Source organism: Triturus cristatus, chromosome 10, assembly GCF_964204655.1.
Source record: "Triturus cristatus chromosome 10, aTriCri1.1, whole genome shotgun sequence".
Taxonomy (NCBI): domain Eukaryota; kingdom Metazoa; phylum Chordata; class Amphibia; order Caudata; family Salamandridae; genus Triturus; species Triturus cristatus.
In genome coordinates, this window is record NC_140593.1 from 937,474,358 (window position 1) to 937,490,820 (window position 16,463).

Genomic DNA, 16,463 nt, shown 5'->3' on the forward strand with positions numbered 1-16,463 from the left:
GCCCAACTCCCACTCTTATACTAATCTGGGGGGGCTGGGATACCTGCTAGGTCACGCCTTATGGGTGGGACCTGGGAGGGGGTGGTTACACCCACTTCCCTTTGTCCAGTTTCGCGCTGGGGCTGGAGTGCCCCAGCGCCGGTTTGAACTGGACTATGCAAGGAACACCTTGTGTGCCCCAGGCATGTCTCATTCCTTTCAGCCCACCCTGCCCCAATACACTAAAGGCTGTCTGGGGAGGTGCTAGCACCTCCCCAAGCAGGAAACCTATTGTCCAGGCCTCCCTGGCTGGGATCACTCCCAGCAGCAGGAGGTCAGACTTGTGTCGTGGCAGCAGCATCCATTTTGTGATGCTGAGGCTTTGGTCAGAGGCTAACAGTGAAGTATGATTTTAACATGTCTTTCCCTCTAGAAGGGGGGAATAATATCCTCATGTCCAGAAATGGTATGGGGGTATTATTCCACAGTGTTAGACACCTTACACGACATGTTTCGATAAAGCCAAACCATAGTTACCATAACCGTTTAAGATTATAAGGCACTTTAAGAGTATATGGTAGGCTATATCATAGAACAGCTATAAGGACATGGTTCCGAAAGCTGCAGACAGGCTCAGCTCATGCTAGAGCACCATCTCACATGTTACCAAGCACTCTGCCCCCAGGATTGTTAAGGCCTGCCATAGGAGTGACTGATAGGTACACGTGTCTATATGTAAGTTAGGTATAGGAATACTACACCTAAGCAAGGGGTGATTACACGACCTTGCCCCAGCTGAGTGATCAGCCAGTTGTGTCAAAATGGAAGGCCAGGCCAGGGGTGGCATAATACATGCTGCAGCCCCTGGTAGGCCTAGGGTACACCTATGCCCTGGGTACCTAGGGTACACTGTACAGGGGCCAATAAGGTGATCCTATCCAAATGGGTAATGCACCTAAAGTACATAGTATTAATTTAGAGAGAGAACAGCAGGGCTGTGGGTCTGATTAGCAGGCCCACAGCCACATCTAAGTCAAACCAGTAAAGCAAAAGCAAAAAGTGGGAGTGAACATAGAAAGCAGACCCTACTCTCCTACACTCGGGTTCTCAGGAAGATTCGCCAAGACCGGGCCCAAGTTATATTGGTCGCCCCGGATTGGCCAAGAAGGGTGTGGTATACAGATCTTCTCCACCTCTCCTCGTGCCCTCCGCTCCGTCTCCCTCTGAGGGCAGACCTCCTCTCGCAGTCGGAGGGGCAGGTTCTACACCCCCACCTCCAGAGCTTACACCTTCATGCCTGGAGATTGAACGGGGCAACCTGAGTTCATTCTCTCTCCCGCCTGATGTGGTGGACGTTATTTTATCGGCCAGGCGACACTCCACCAAGTCCATTTACTCCTACAGGTGGTCCAAGTTTGTTAAATGGTGTGGAGATCCATTGACCCTTTAAAAGCCCATCTTTCTGATGTGCTCCAGTTTGCTCTTTCCTTGGCTCAGCAGGGCTGTGCTGTGGCCACGGTCAAGGGCTATCTTTCGGCCTGATCAGCTTTTTTACGCCTTCCTGATTAACCGTCACAATTTAAATCTCCGGTTGTGCTGAGGTTTATCAAGGGCCTTACGAACATGTTTCCTCCCACTCCTTTTGTAATGCCACAGTGGGACCTTAATCTTGTTTTAACCTTTCTGATGGGGTCCCCTTTTGAGCCTCTGCATAGCTGTCCTTTGAGGGCATTAGAGCTCATTCGACTAGAGCTAAGTCATCTACATCTGCTTTGGCCCGGGGTGTTCCTGTTGCAGATATTTGTAAGGCTGCGACTTGGGCCTCCCTCCATACTTTCGCAAAGCATTATTGCTTCGACTCAGAGATGAGGAGGGAGGGCCACTTCGCGCGCTCTGTCTTGCAAGACTTTCTGGTATAGGAAGGTGGACACCCTCCTCCGGAAGTGGGTACTGCTGTGGGAATCTATTTACAAGGTGAGGAATCCACTGGCAGATGTATCCATCAGAAGAACAAGTTACTTACCTTCGGTAACGCTTTTTCTGGTGGATACAGTATCTGCCTGTGGATTCCTCACTGACCCACCTGCCTCCCCGTTGTCCACCTTTCTATACCATGAAAGAGGTCTTGTTGGAATGTTTTTATACTTTCTTGTACATTTGTAGGAAATGCTTGTTTGTTAAGCATTCCTTTTCTTTGTATGCTTTGTATTTGTGTTGGTATACTGTGTATACTTGGAGTTGTCGTTGGTTCGCCTGTTCGCCTCGAAGGCTCGGAAAAAATGGGTGGAACTGACGTCATCACGCCGACGTGGGCTTCTTATGGCTCCGGTGACGACGTACGGAGTCGCGAGCAGAGCCGATGCATTATGACGTCGACGTGGAGTGCTGGAAAGAAAAGTTCCGTGGAATGCTGGCGCAGGGGATATTCACAAGGTGAGGAATCCACAGGCAGATACTGTATCCACCAGAAAAAGCGTTACCGAAGGTAAGTAACTTGTTCATTAGGACCACCTATATAACCCCCTCGCCTTGAAATCGCACCAGTCGAACCTTGTACGACTGTACCAAACCGCAGTGCTTGGAACCCACTGCGCTTTAGATTTCCATTGTTTGTGTTTACAAGTACTCGCTGTCTCCACCTTTTCACCCGTGGCATGACTCTCCAATATAAATTGTATATATATCACTGCTAATATAGTAGTGTCGGTTTCAGTCAGTGTGGTTTTTTTTTTTTATCCAGTTATGTGCAGGTTGTCACACGTCTGCTTTTATTCGAAATTCAAATAACCTTTCCTGAAAAGTGTAAAATGTTGAATCTTCCTTTTAAATAAAATTGCTTATAATCTGACTTCTTACACATCTCTTGAAGTAATTTTTGTGGTGTATATGCAATCACATTCACCTTGGTGTCTCTAAATGTGCAAATGTTGATCTTACTTGTCAAATGTTTTTGTTCTTTTAGGTTTCAATGTAGAAACTGTAGAGTACAAGAACATCAGTTTTACGGTATGGGATGTAGGTGGCCAGGATAAAATTCGCCCCCTCTGGCGCCACTATTTCCAGAACACTCAAGGTCAGTCTGCCTTCATTACATTGTAAAGAAAGTTCTAATGTTTTTCAGCAATAACGTGGATCCTTACCTTGCCTCCCACTCAGTCAATGGCAATGCATGGCTGTCTTAGAAGAAGAGCACAAGCTTCATGTGTTCATCCATTTTGCCCTTATAAACTTCATTTTAAAATTCAGGTAAGTAGTTTATGAAAAACAAGGTAAATAACCTGGAGCAGGGTAATTCTTTTTGTTTGTTAGGAATTGGAAAGATCTGCAGTGTCTGAATCCTGGTTGTTTCTCTTTTTCTGCTTGAGCTTTTACTGCCCAGTTTTCATTTTAGATACTAAAGGTATCTTCTAATATTAATTATCCACTAGAATAACTTCTCTGGTTACTTCACTAATAAACATTGACTTCCATGCTTCCCATACAACTAACTACCAACTTCAGTAACACTCTGTAATCTCCGAATTACTCTGGAGAAGGGAAAAGAGGCAGCATTGTTCTTTAAAAATGTAAACTAAATAAACGTTCCGGAGGCAAACTTTTACAAATACCAACGTGCCTTCCTAATAAATCAAGCAACTTGGGGCCAGATGTACGGCCATTCCAAATTACGACTCGCAATTTACGCACAATTGCAATCCGCAAATTTCGGGTCGCAATTTGGAATGTACAACAGTGTCAGATACTGGTTGAGATTCACAATGGGGTCGCCAAACGCGAGGCTCATGAATATTAATGAGCCACTCTCAATTTGAGCCCCATTTGTAATGGCTGTCCCTCCCAGGGATGAAGGCCTGCTGGGCTCGGCAGACCTCTGTCTGGGACTGCTTGTCAATAAAGCAGTGTTTTTTTTTTCTCTTTTTTTTCTTATTCTTTTTTTTATGCAGCCAGTTTTCCTTAAAGGAAAAACGGATGCATTATAAAAAAAAAAAAAAAAAGTTTGTCATTTTTTTTAAGGGCAGGTAGTGCTCCCTGGAACCACTGCCTGCCCTTAAAAAATATTTTTAGAGCCAGTCACAAAGGGGAAGGGGTCCCCTGGGGACCTTTCCCATTTACGACTCCATTACCACCCTCTTGAAGAGGGAGGTAAATTGCAAGTGTTTTGCGACCGCAATTGCTCAGTCCTTCTGGACATTTTGGTTTAACCCCTTTGCTGCTAGGCCGCCCCCGTGCTGAGCCTTTTTTTGCTATATAGGGTAGTACACGCTTAAGCCCCTGTAACTTTTAGACCACATAAGGTATCCGTGCCAAATGTGGGTCCTTTTCTTCTAACGTCATGGGGATTTTAAAGGTACCCAGTGTTTGTTGATTCCCCTAGAGGGGACCCAGAAATTAGCCAAGGTACATCTACATTTTGTTTTCTTTTTGGAAAAATTGGGAAAAATATGCTACAGATGAAAGAGGATGTTTTTTCCCTGCAAATGATATTAACAAATTGTTTGTGGTTCTGAAATCATCAGCTTTCAGGGACTGACAGACATGTCAGAAAACCAAATTTATTTACAGTTTTGGCATTTTACTGCGGCATAACCTATTTTTGCTATTTTTTTGTGCTTTCAACCTCCTTCCAGTTAGTGGTAGAAATGGGTATGAGAAGTAATAATGGATCCTGGAAAGCTATACATTTCAGAAAAGTAGACCAAATTCTGAATTCAGCAAGGCGTCATTTGTGTAGATCCTTCCAGGTTTTTTTTATAGAAACTAACAGTTGAAAATTGGAAAAATTGAAAATGAGTTCGGGGGCCGGGGGGGGGGGGGGGGGGGTCGGAGAGAGAGAGAATAGCCATTTGTGCCAACCTTTTCACCTGTAACTTCTAAGTATGACAGATATTTGAAGGCAATATACCGTTACATCCGCTGGGTATATAGCAATTTATTTGGGAAAATATTGCCATTCCAGTTTGAACCCAGCCATATGCAAATCAGTCTTGATCCTGCACCCAATGGGAACAGTTCTACCCGAACTGCCAGGCCACGTCCTCCCTGGACTGTAAATAAGCATCCTAGGATCGGTTTGGGGTTTCACCCCTAATCAGCCAGGATAGCTTGACTCCAGTGGCATGGAGAGCACGGGACCTACGCCTGGGCATACTCATCCCACTCGGGGGTGACTAATTCAAAAAGAACAATTGATGGACAGAATGCAGAACAATGTCATACATTCGCCTCAGTACAGAAATCTGGGCCTAAATCAATCATTTTTTTGCTCCCCATTCCAAAGATGAGACGTGCTTTAAGTTTTACATGTCCAGGTAGTGAAAACCCACTAAATTCACTTTTCACTACAGCAAGGCCTATCTCTCCTGTAGGTTAGCATTGGAGCTTCCCTGTAGCATTTTACACGGGTGTCTTTCAATTGTGAGCTGATAGGAATTTGGGGTTTGGCATCTCTGGACCCACACTTTAAAAACTCATCTCTGTGAAGTTGCTTTTTAAATGGCATGTCTAAAAATGCCATCATAGAAAGTTGGCATTTTATTACTTTATCCATTCGGTGCCTCTGTACCCTAGAATACACGTCTGGGTTGGATGACAGTTGAGCTTTGTGAATTCACTCTAAACCGTCACCCACAAAGGGAGCGTAGGTGAGTCCTGCATGTTCCGATGGCCCATCACCAACTAAAGTGATGGTAGGTCTTAACACTTGAGACCGGAGTACAGCTCTGCCTGTCCCCACACAAAGAACTGCATACCCCCTGAAGTGTCTGGAGCCAGGGCCAGGAAGGGCCGGGTCTTGTGCGCTACAAAGGCCTTTCTTTGAAGTTCCCCCTACTTCAAAGGCCAAACTGGGTATAAGTACTGGACCTCTGACACTGAAACAGTAGAAACGGAAACACTTCTGGACTGAGGCTATTCTGCCAGGAAGAAGAGCTGTTGGACTGCCAGGAGGGACTGCCACTTTGCTGCTTGCCTTGATGTGTTGGCCTGCTGTCTGCTGCTTCTTGCCTGGGAGTGAAAGGACTGGTCTTTTGCTCTCTGCATCCTGCTTTCTAAAGTTTCTCCAAGGGCTTGAGTTGAGCTTGGCTCCTTTTAGAAACCTCATGGCCTTCAAAGACTTTACATACATCCTACTAACATCACCTGGGCTCCTCAGCTGTGAGTCCTGACCTGCCAAGTGGTACCATACCCAGTCCTGGACCCTTGGAGGGGATTCTGGAACTGCAGCCAAGAAATGAACGACAAACATCACTTTGAAACCAGCGCTTCACTCACAACCCAACACATCACCGCAGCCTGCACCGAAACTGTTGTCCCCGCTCGCTGAGTGCACAACGCAGTGACTGCGACTTAAAATGCAAGCTCCGACGGTGTTGCATCACGTGCGAAGTACCGCTGCGGCATGAGTCTCAAGCACCGCCTCACTAAAGTATGTAAAAAAAGAAACAAACAACAGGAGTAGACCCGTTATCCCAGCAGAGACCGGGCGATAATGTTTAACAAAACAACAATGTCTCAACTGGAAATCATTCAGAGGCAAATTTCAGATCAATAATGAAATCGCAAGGGAAAGGACGGGAGACCACCAAGAAATTAGAAAAAGGGTTTTGTATTGCAGGTAGTTATAGCAGCACTACGGTACAATAAAGGTACAAATGACCAAAAACACAAATGTGAGCACTGGGCGTGCTGGTGATAGTGAACGGCGCAGTGAGCACAATAAGTGAAGACAGCGTGAACGGCGATAAAATGATAATGACAATATGGTCAAGATATGATTATGTACAATCAAATTTAAACAAAATTGTAAATGACCACAGAAAAAAGCCAAAGTTCTTTGCTGGGGGTTGTCGACGGCGTTTCAGCCTGATTGATTCCAGGCCATCATCAGGACAATGGTCATAGATAAACGTGTGCTGTGGAGAGAGAGGAGAGAAAAAGAGGGGAGGGGGGGGGGGGAGGGGTTGTGTTTTAGTTGTCTAAAAGAGAAAAGGCCCTAAACGTATAGCCCAAAAAGAAATGAAAGAGAGCTAATTACCTGGGCGTAAATTTGGTACACGAATTCCAAAGGTAGAAATAGACCAAGATGTGAAACAATCGTAATTTCTAAAGGAGGAAGAGAGGGACAAAAGGGGTCCGAGTTACTTAGCCATGTAATCTCAAATGGGTAGAGGGGGAAGTGAGGGACACACAAGTCTTTTTCTCTCCTCTCTCTCCACAGCACACGTTTATCTATGACCATTGTCCTGATGATGGCCTGGAATCAATCAGGCTGAAACGCCGTCGACAACCCCCAGCAAAGAACTTTGGCTTTTTTCTGTGGTCATTTACAATTTTGTTTAAATTTGATTGTACATAATCATATCTTGACCATATTGTCATTATCATTTTATCGCCGTTCACGCTGTCTTCACTTATTGTGCTCACTGCGCCGTTCACTATCACCAGCACGCCCAGTGCTCACATTTGTGTTTTTGGTCATTTGTACCTTTATTGTACCGTAGTGCTGCTATAACTACCTGCAATACAAAACCCTTTTTCTAATTTCTTGGTGGTCTCCCGTCCTTTCCCTTGCGATTTCATTATTGATCTGAAATTTGCCTCTGAATGATTTCCAGTTGAGACATTGTCACTAAAGTATGTGACGCTCTAACTCCGTGCCTGCGGGCTAGTGGCTGGACATCAACACTGCGGAATCTATGCACCACACTGACGCCGCATTGCCTTCAGGACCCGAGGTCTCGCACCTGCAAGCAACTCATCACCTCCTCTGCGCCCGCATTGTCCCCAGGCGTTAGTGGCACAACGACCCTCTACCGCCTCTAAGAACCAAAGCATTACTTTGCTACATTGACGCCTCTCCTCTGTTGCATAACGCATCGCCCCTGTGCGCCAACGTGCCAACAACATGCCTAGTAGTAAAGAACAGGCGCATCACTTACCTTCACGCCTTACCTCCTTTGTGCCTTGTATAGTCTGACTTTGTGACGTATCCAAGGTACTGTACTGGGGTTCTTGCGACTCCTGTAGCCAGCTTGCGCTCAATCGCCCTCTGTTGTTGTGGGTTTGTCTGGTCAAGCACGACCCAATAGCCCTAGTTGGAGCTACTGGTTTCTAAACGCTATAAACTGCATTTAATATTGAAGGATTCATATCTTGACTAGTGTATGTTGGATTTTTATAGTCTTGGCCTTGTTTTGCTCTGATAAATATTGGCTACGTTTCTAAACTGGTGTGCAGTAGTTTTGTGGTGTGTTCGCGTGTGAGTGTGCGCACACACATACTTTACACGTTGCCTCTTTAGTTTAGCCTGACTGCTCTGTGCCAAGTTACCCCGGGGTGGGGACAGGTGAATTTTGTGTGTACCACACTTACCCTGACTAGAGTGTGGGTCCCTACTTGGACAAGGTGCAAACCGCTGCCATCTTGAGACCCTATTTCTAACAGGCATGTATTCAAAAGCTGACGAATGTGCAGTTTGAATTCTCTATCAGAGAACAAGTTGCTATCAGTAACCCTCTTTCTGGTAGAGACTTTGGCCAACTGCAGATTATTCCCCTATCCTCCCTGTCTGTTGTTTGAACTCTGGCCCTAAAAAGATCCCAAATCTGGAAATCTACACACTAGTCAATGTCTGGATGTGCGGACCACCTCAAACAACTGTGGAAGTGGCACCTGTGTTGGCTCTGCACACCCTTTCCATAGTGGAACAGCATCAATACAGAGCTGCACACTGCGACCTACCAGCACTCAGAGGTATTGCCCAAAGGTTTCTGGATCTAGTCGGACGCCTAGGGAACTATTCAAAAGGTGAGGAATCCGCTGTGCAGTAAAGCTTTTGCGTAGACTGTATCTAACATAAGTAGCTTACACATTAGGCCACTTTAGTTGTCTTCTCAGGCCCAGATACCTGGCTGTTAGTACGCAAGAAGGCTACAGTCTGACATTCACCTCTCCACACCACCTTCCTCCCTCACTGGATTGACTTTCGGAAGAACATTCCTCCATCCTGATGCAGGAAGTTAACCTCCGGTTGTCCAAAGGCTGCCATAGAGCTGGTACTGAAATCTGGGGAAAGGAAAAAATGCGATTTGTGTTACATTCTCAATCAAAGAAAGGCAGAGGTCCTAGTTGTGACGTAACGGGTGAACTTGGCTGCCGGATATTTAGGTCCAGAGTCTCTAAAGGCTCTGAAAGAAATCACCAAGATCTTAAATAATAATTTCTGTATGGGCAGCCAATGCAGTATCTTTAGAGCTCAAGTGGCTGATGAATAATGAAGCATTTTCAGTACCAGGCGGGCCCCTGCATTCTGTACGATCTGTAGCCTTTTTACTACTTTGGCTCCTGTGAAAAGGCTATTAGAGTAGTCTAATCTCGAAAGAATCAGTGCAACTGCTAATGTCTTCCTTGCAGAGCAGGGAATGTAATCAAAAAAAATTTTGAAGGTTTTTATGAGGTTGAAACACATTCCTGCAAGTGCCTGTGGCCAAAATGAGAGGGAAGCATCACATTTTACTCCCAGATTCCTGACTATTTCCACTGTTTTAGGTGGAGCAGGTGCATCTTCTGGCCACCGTTTAATCTGGTTAAAGCGATTTGTCTTTTGCTATCAATAATAACAGTTTTATCCGCGTTGCATTTGAGGTTTAGTCTCATCCAGCGGATGACTTCTGTCATACAATGATAGTTAAGCTTTGTTTTGATTGTGTCTTTATCTAGGGCCAAGACCAATTGTGTGTCATCTTGCGTATGAGGTTGTATCAATATTGAAGGAAGATATTAACAATATCTACGGAGCCATGTAGATCTTGAATAGGAGCGGGCTGAGAGGAGCCTTGTGGAACGCTTGAGGTAATCTGGCGTTGGGTTGAGAAGAAATGCCCTAGGGCTGCAGTTTGTTTGCGGTTAGTAAGGAAGGATTGTAGCCACGCCAGAGCTGCTGAGTATACCCCGCTTTGTTTAACTCTAGATAAAAGGATGTTATGCGAGATGGTATCAGATGCAGCCGACTGATGTAATAGGATCAGTACCACATTTTTTCCTTTATCTAGAGTTGGTTTCAGTGTGTCCAATACTTCCAGCAATGCAGACTCAGTTGAATGTTTAGGGCGAAAGCCAGATTGAAGTATCTTTGGCTTTCTCGAGGAAGTCAGTAAGCTGTCTGACAACTTTTTCAGTAATTTTGCCGAGAATGGGCAGTAGAGATATAGGACTGAAATTGATTGATTTACCTGCGGGTTACCCCAGGGGTCCTCTCTCGCCCCTTCTGTTCAATCTATACATGCTACCTTTGATCTGGTCCTTTTGCAAAAGTAGAGTTTTAACTTTTAACCTTGCTGACGACCTCCAGTTGGTGTTCGAAATTGACTCTTCCAACACCTCAGTCTCCGACTTTCAATCCACCATGAGCTCTATCAGCGAATGGATGTACACCAACCAACTAAAATCCAACCCCGACAAAACTGAGCTGATTCTGACTGGAGGCACCTCCAACCCTTGGAATTCTAATTTCTGGCCCCCTCTGCTAGGCAGTCCCCCTCACCCAGCAGAATCTGTAAAAAGCCTAGGGTTCATAATCTGCAACGATCTGTCTATGAAATCTCAGATTAGCACTGTGGTATCTACCTGCTTCGCCTACCTATGGAGAATATGGAAGATCTGTAGACTCCCGACCACCGAGGCCTTGACCTTAGTTCTTTTGGCCTTGGCCATCTCTCGTATTGACTATGCCAACTCGCTCTGTCGGCATTCCTGCCTACCAACTCCACCATCTGCAACTGGTTCAAAACCAAGCAGCCAGGCTCATTTTCCATCAATCCAGGCACCAACATGTCCGCCCCCTGTTGAAGAGCCTCCACTGGCTTCCGGTGGCCAAACGCGGTGCATTCAAACTGGGCTGTACCATATTTAAAGCCCTTGCCGGTCACGGTCCAGCTTTCATCTTGTCTAGGATCCATCGCTATGCCCCCTCTCGCGAACTTCGGTCCTCCCATCTGAACCTGCTTACCATCCCCACCTTTAAACTGAAAAAACATGGTGGCCTCAGATTCTCTTTCCTGGCCCCTCAGTTCTGGAACTCTTCCTTTTGAACTGAGGTCAGTAACCTCTTACGCCCAATTCAGAACACTCCTTAAGACCCTTCTGTTCTCTCAGGCATATGAGTAAAGCTCCTGTCATCATACCACTGTCGCCTTCCCGTCCTCGGCGCCATGAAACCGTTTGGTGTAAGTGCGCTCTACAAATATTTTTAACATAACATTGGAGAGAGTAGAGGGGGGTCTATGTTCTGTTTTTCCAGTGATTTGACAACTGCTAGTTGGTATTAAGATAAGTCTCTTCAAAGTTCAAACAAGTTTATTTCATATTCTATCACCTCTTTGGGAATTCGTTTTTCAAATGTAATAGTTTTAAAACATGAACAGAAATATTCATGCTTCCTCCCACACGGACTACGGTGCCAATAGTGTACTAAGAGGCAAGTCAATTGTCACATCAGACCTTCTGGGTAGACTGGGATGTAATTATACATGGACAACATTATAGTTTATTAAATCAAACACAAGGTTTTTCAGTGGATCTTAAACACCTATTTCAAGCTGGGCTTACAAGCGATAATGAAGTAAAGGAAGGCAAAGGGAAATAAAACAATTGCCTAAGATCATACAGTTTGGTCAAGTTGGGAAGCTGTTTGATAGTAGGTTTTCTAGTTTCACATTGGCAATTCTATTTTATTCCAATTCAATAATGAAGTTGCTTTATTTATATATATATATATATATATATATATATATATATATATATATATCCATCCAATCCTGCTACAAAATTTCAAAACAGGCGTAGACTCCGTGAGGATAGAGCAAGGAGTAGTTTATTTCACCAAGAGACCTTGACGCGTTTCGACGGCAAGCCGCCTTTGTCAATATCACAGGTAACACCAATAGCAACCATTATATACTCTGTGTCTTTAGAAAAATCGTCATAGCAACGAAATACAATGAACATAGAAGATAGAAAAGAAGTCTTTACCCCAGAGTTGGAAGACAGACTTTGAGTAAACTAATATGTTCCTTGCTGCTGAGAGTAAATTAAATTTACATTTTCACAAAACCATATTTGTGCAATACAGGTTCAACAGAAAGCCGGAACAAAAGATAGAATCACAAATAAGAAAAGTCACACAATAGAGCCCAAGTGGGCCTAGATCATTAACTCCCTAGACAGTCTCCAGGCTCGTTACCTGGATGAACACAGAATAGCTGAGTAGCTTAATGTTTTCTGAATATGAGCAGATAGACTGTAAGGGAGGGGAAAACTAAACCTCTAGTGTGATCACATAGTAAGAATGGTGTTTGTCTACCAAGTCTGGGTGTAATAGAAGCCAAGAAACATAATGTAATGGCAACTTATAATACAGTAAGGTGAACCTGGGAAAAAAACGGAGTCTGGGTACGGTTAGAGACAGGCAGAATAGAATTACAAATGTACGGATAAAGCCTCATCCGTATTTAAACCAGTAGGTATTTTGGTATTAAACAAAATTATGTACTTTGATTCGAGTCTACGCAATGATTGTTGTCTATTCCCTCCTCTTGGGTTCTTAGGTACAGTGTCTATGACACAATAGGAGAGGTCACTGGCTCTTCCACTGTGGTATTGATTGATGTGTCTAGCCACAGGGTAGTTGGGATCATCGTTGTTAATAGCCCGTAAATGTTGAAGTATACGTACATGGACAGGGTGAATGGTACTCCCTATGTATAGTTTGTTGCATGTACATTGTAACATGTACACAGCAAACTCGCTTTTGCACGTAAAGCTTCCCCTTATAATAAAGGGGGAGTGTCTTAGTGGAGAGCTGATTTCTTTAATGTTAATACCATGTCGACAAGCCTTACATTTTGTACATTTTCTGAAGCCATTGTTGGTTTTGAGCCACTCAGAACCCTTGTTAACACTAGGTGCATTGTTGACTAGTTCTTGTCTCATGGATTTTGCACGTCTGAATGAAATAGATGGTGTCTTAGGCATTTTATGACCAAGGACTGGGTCGCTACGGACAATCTGCCAATGTTTGTACAACATCTTTCTAAAAAGGTCATGATACGCATTGTATCCAGTTATGAATCTTGGAGTTCCTGATGTAGAAATTTTATTTTTTATTTTTTCAGGATTAGGAAAAAGAAGTTCCTTTCTGGTGACCTTTTTAACTTTGGCATTAGCTTTGTTTAAAGTGTTAGCATTGTAGCCCCTTAGTTCTAGTCTGTCAAATAGGGTATTGGTAGCTATGACAAGATTGTTTTCGGTACTGCAGTTTCTCTTCATACGGAGACATTCTGCAAATGGTATGCTTTCTTTGAGAGAGGTGGGATGAAAGCTACTGTAGTGGAGAATAGAATTCCCAGAAGTGGGTTTCCTGTAAGTTCTCGTTTCCATTTTTAAATTCTCCACAAATATCTCTAAATCTAAGAACTGTATAGAAGATTTGTTGGTATGACACGTAAATGACAGATTAAGAGAATTCTCATTGCGTGCTCTGGCAAAGTTGAGAGCAGATTCTTCTGTACCTTGCCAGAGAATGAACAAATAGTCTATGTATCTTACATATAGCACCACATTTTCAGTCATCTCACGCTTGTGCTCAACCATGAGTACCTGCTCCTCCCACCAGCCCATATGCAAATTAGCATAGCTGGGGGCGAAGCAGGTACCCATGGCCGTCCCGCGTAGCTGTTTGTAGAACAATTTGTCAAATACAAAAACATTGTCTAGACACCATTCTGACATCTCCAGCAACATGAGTGTGTGTGTAAAAGTCAATAGATCTTTTGCCTAAGTAGTATTTTAAAGCATTAAGTCCATCTTTATGTCTGATGCTCGTATGTAGAGTATTAACATCGAGCGTCATCAGAACAAAATCTTGCTTCAATTGTAGATCATAGATCTTTGTCAAAAAGTCTCCCGTATCTTTAATAAAAGATGGGAGAGCCTGAACATGTAGCTGTAAAAAAGAATCAATGAATTTGGAAGTGTTTTTAAAAAGACCTCCTATTGCAGCTATGATGGGTCTTCCAGGTGGATTTGTAGCATTTTGTGAATTTTCGGTATTTAATATAGCTGTGGAGTAATAGGATAGTCTGTTTTGAGAGTCAAATTCTTGTTTGGAGATCAGATTAGAACATCTCCACTGATATAGAGTGCGTGGTATTTTTCTTTGGTGCGAAGTATAGATGTAGGGCTTATCCGACAGTAACAATCTGGATCTTGGAGTTAGTTGTTTGTGAGCTTCTAGATTGTATTGATCTAAAGGCCAAAGAACGACATTTCCACCTTTATCCGACCATCTCACCACAATATCTTGACGTTCTTTAATTCTGCTTATGAGATTTTCGTAATCAATTCTCCGATTACAGTTGGTACGGATAAATCTGTTGCTGGATAGAATAGATAGGTCTTTAAGGTCCTTGACCATATTTTCAGCGAAAATGTCAGTTATTTCTCGGCATCATAGGCAGGAAAACTGATTTCGGTCTGTAAGGAGTGAGTTTCCTCCCATAGATATCTAATCCCATGTTGTCTGCCACTTGTTTTAAGGGAATATCTTCACCAGATTCCAATGCTGCCATATCATGTAGCAGCAACATATCTGCCACTTTCAGGTTACTAGCTGGCTCATTTGTATCCTTTTGAGTCATTGCTGAATTTTCAGATTTATTGGTCGAACTGAAGTATTTTTGCAATTTAAGCTTCCTTGTGAATTCAAAGAGATCCACACGGGTCTGGACATAATCAAAATTGGTTGGTGCACACCATGATAAACCTAGTGCCAATATTTCCTGTTCTTTTTCGGTCAGCATCATGTTAGTAAGGTTTATAACTGTATTGTCTATAGTGGATTTAGATGTTACTTCCTCTTTGTTCTTCTGTTTGATGTTTTGGATGTACTTGTTTCTCCCACCCCATCTTCGGTCCTTCCGCCTTCTCGTTTTTGATTTCTTGCTTTGTTTGCTTGTTCGTTTCGAGGGGGGGCGAGGTCTCAGATGCATGGAACGTTCCAGCCGTAAAAAATCAAGCTCCTGAATTACTGATGGAGCGGCGCCCGATGCAATTTCTTCGATGTCTGATTCGACTTCTGAACTAAGTTCTGAACCTCTAGGCTCTGTTGATTTCTTTTGAGAGATATTAACTGAGGATAGTTGTTGTCTTCAGATATTATCGAATTTTTTCGAAAAGGTGTATATTCTGCCGTTAACATAATCTCTTTTATCTCTCTGGAATTTCGTTGCTTTTCGTTCCTTAATTGATTGTTCGTGTTTCGTTAGTCTCTTTTTCATCTCAGTTTGGGCTTTGCTTAATTCTTCTTTGTCGGAGAATTTTTCCAATTCTTTATAAACCTCATCTATTTTTAGCAAGATTTTTTCTCGATCGCTGATCGCATATTTTATCAGAATTTCCAACATGCGCCGTGATGAAGTTGCGCTATTTTCAGCCCATTCCTTCAGCATACTCGGGTCAGGATTCTCGTAAGTTGGTGCTACGAACACTCGCAGTCCTCTCGGAATGCGTCCTACATCCAAGTACCTTTGTAGTGACTTGCACTCCCACCATTTGGATATTTCCAACTTGCGCAGTTTCTCCAAATCGTACATAGTTTGTTTCATATCTTTATTTTTATCTGTAGCCTTAATGCCATTTGCTGGCTGTGCGTAAGAATCCGTTGTTTCATCATTAATGCTGCCTCTTCTCGTTCACGGACCCACTCCTCGGCCATCTTTTTGAAAACGAATCTCGCTTCTTGCTTCTCACTGCCCGAATAGCAATCTCGGGACTACCTCTCCCATCAGCCACCGTAATGTCACACCCACAACCAAGTACGCAATGAAGTTTTTACCTGTCAAACAGACCGCACTCCGGCTATCTCGAGTGTCCGCAAGCAAAATTCAACGCGAAACAAAGGTTGTGGCGGAATCGATATCTGCTGCGGGGGGCGCCGCGTTTTCTGCTCAGAAGTAACCACTTGATTTCGGTTACGCGGTGCTCCAAATCGAGGAGGGTCTACGCGAAGACTCCGGATAGTCTTGAATATGCAACCAATCCTGCTACAAAATTTCAAAACAGGCGTAGACTCCGTGAGGATAAAGCAAGGAGTAGTTTATTTCACCAAGAGACCTTGACGCGTTTCAACGGCAAGCCGCCTTTGTCAATATCACAGGTAACACCAATAGCAACCATTATATACTCTGTGTCTTTAGAAAAATCGTCATAGCAACGAAATACAATGAACATAGAAATTAGAAAAGAGTCTTTACCCCAGAGTTGGAAGACAGACTTTGAGTAAACTAATATGTTCCTTGCTGCTGAGAGTAAATTAAATTTACATTTTGACAAAACCATATTTGTGCAATACAGGTTCAACAGAAAGCCGGAACAAAAGATAGAATCACAAATAAAAGTCACACAATATATATATTTTTTTTATTTCTCCT

General features: G+C 43.5%; 1 protein-coding gene across 3 annotated transcripts in view; it reads left to right on the forward strand.

Moving 5' to 3' along the window:
• Positions 1-16,463, forward strand: part of ARF1 (ARF GTPase 1) — a 118,317-nt gene that overhangs the window by 56,919 nt on the left and 44,935 nt on the right. For all 3 annotated transcript variants that reach the window (XM_085628765.1, XM_085628766.1, XM_085628767.1), the window contains exon 3: positions 2,942-3,052. In XM_085628765.1, the coding sequence (XP_085484891.1) occupies positions 2,942-3,052 (111 nt within the window). The remainder of the gene's footprint in view (positions 1-2,941; positions 3,053-16,463) is intronic.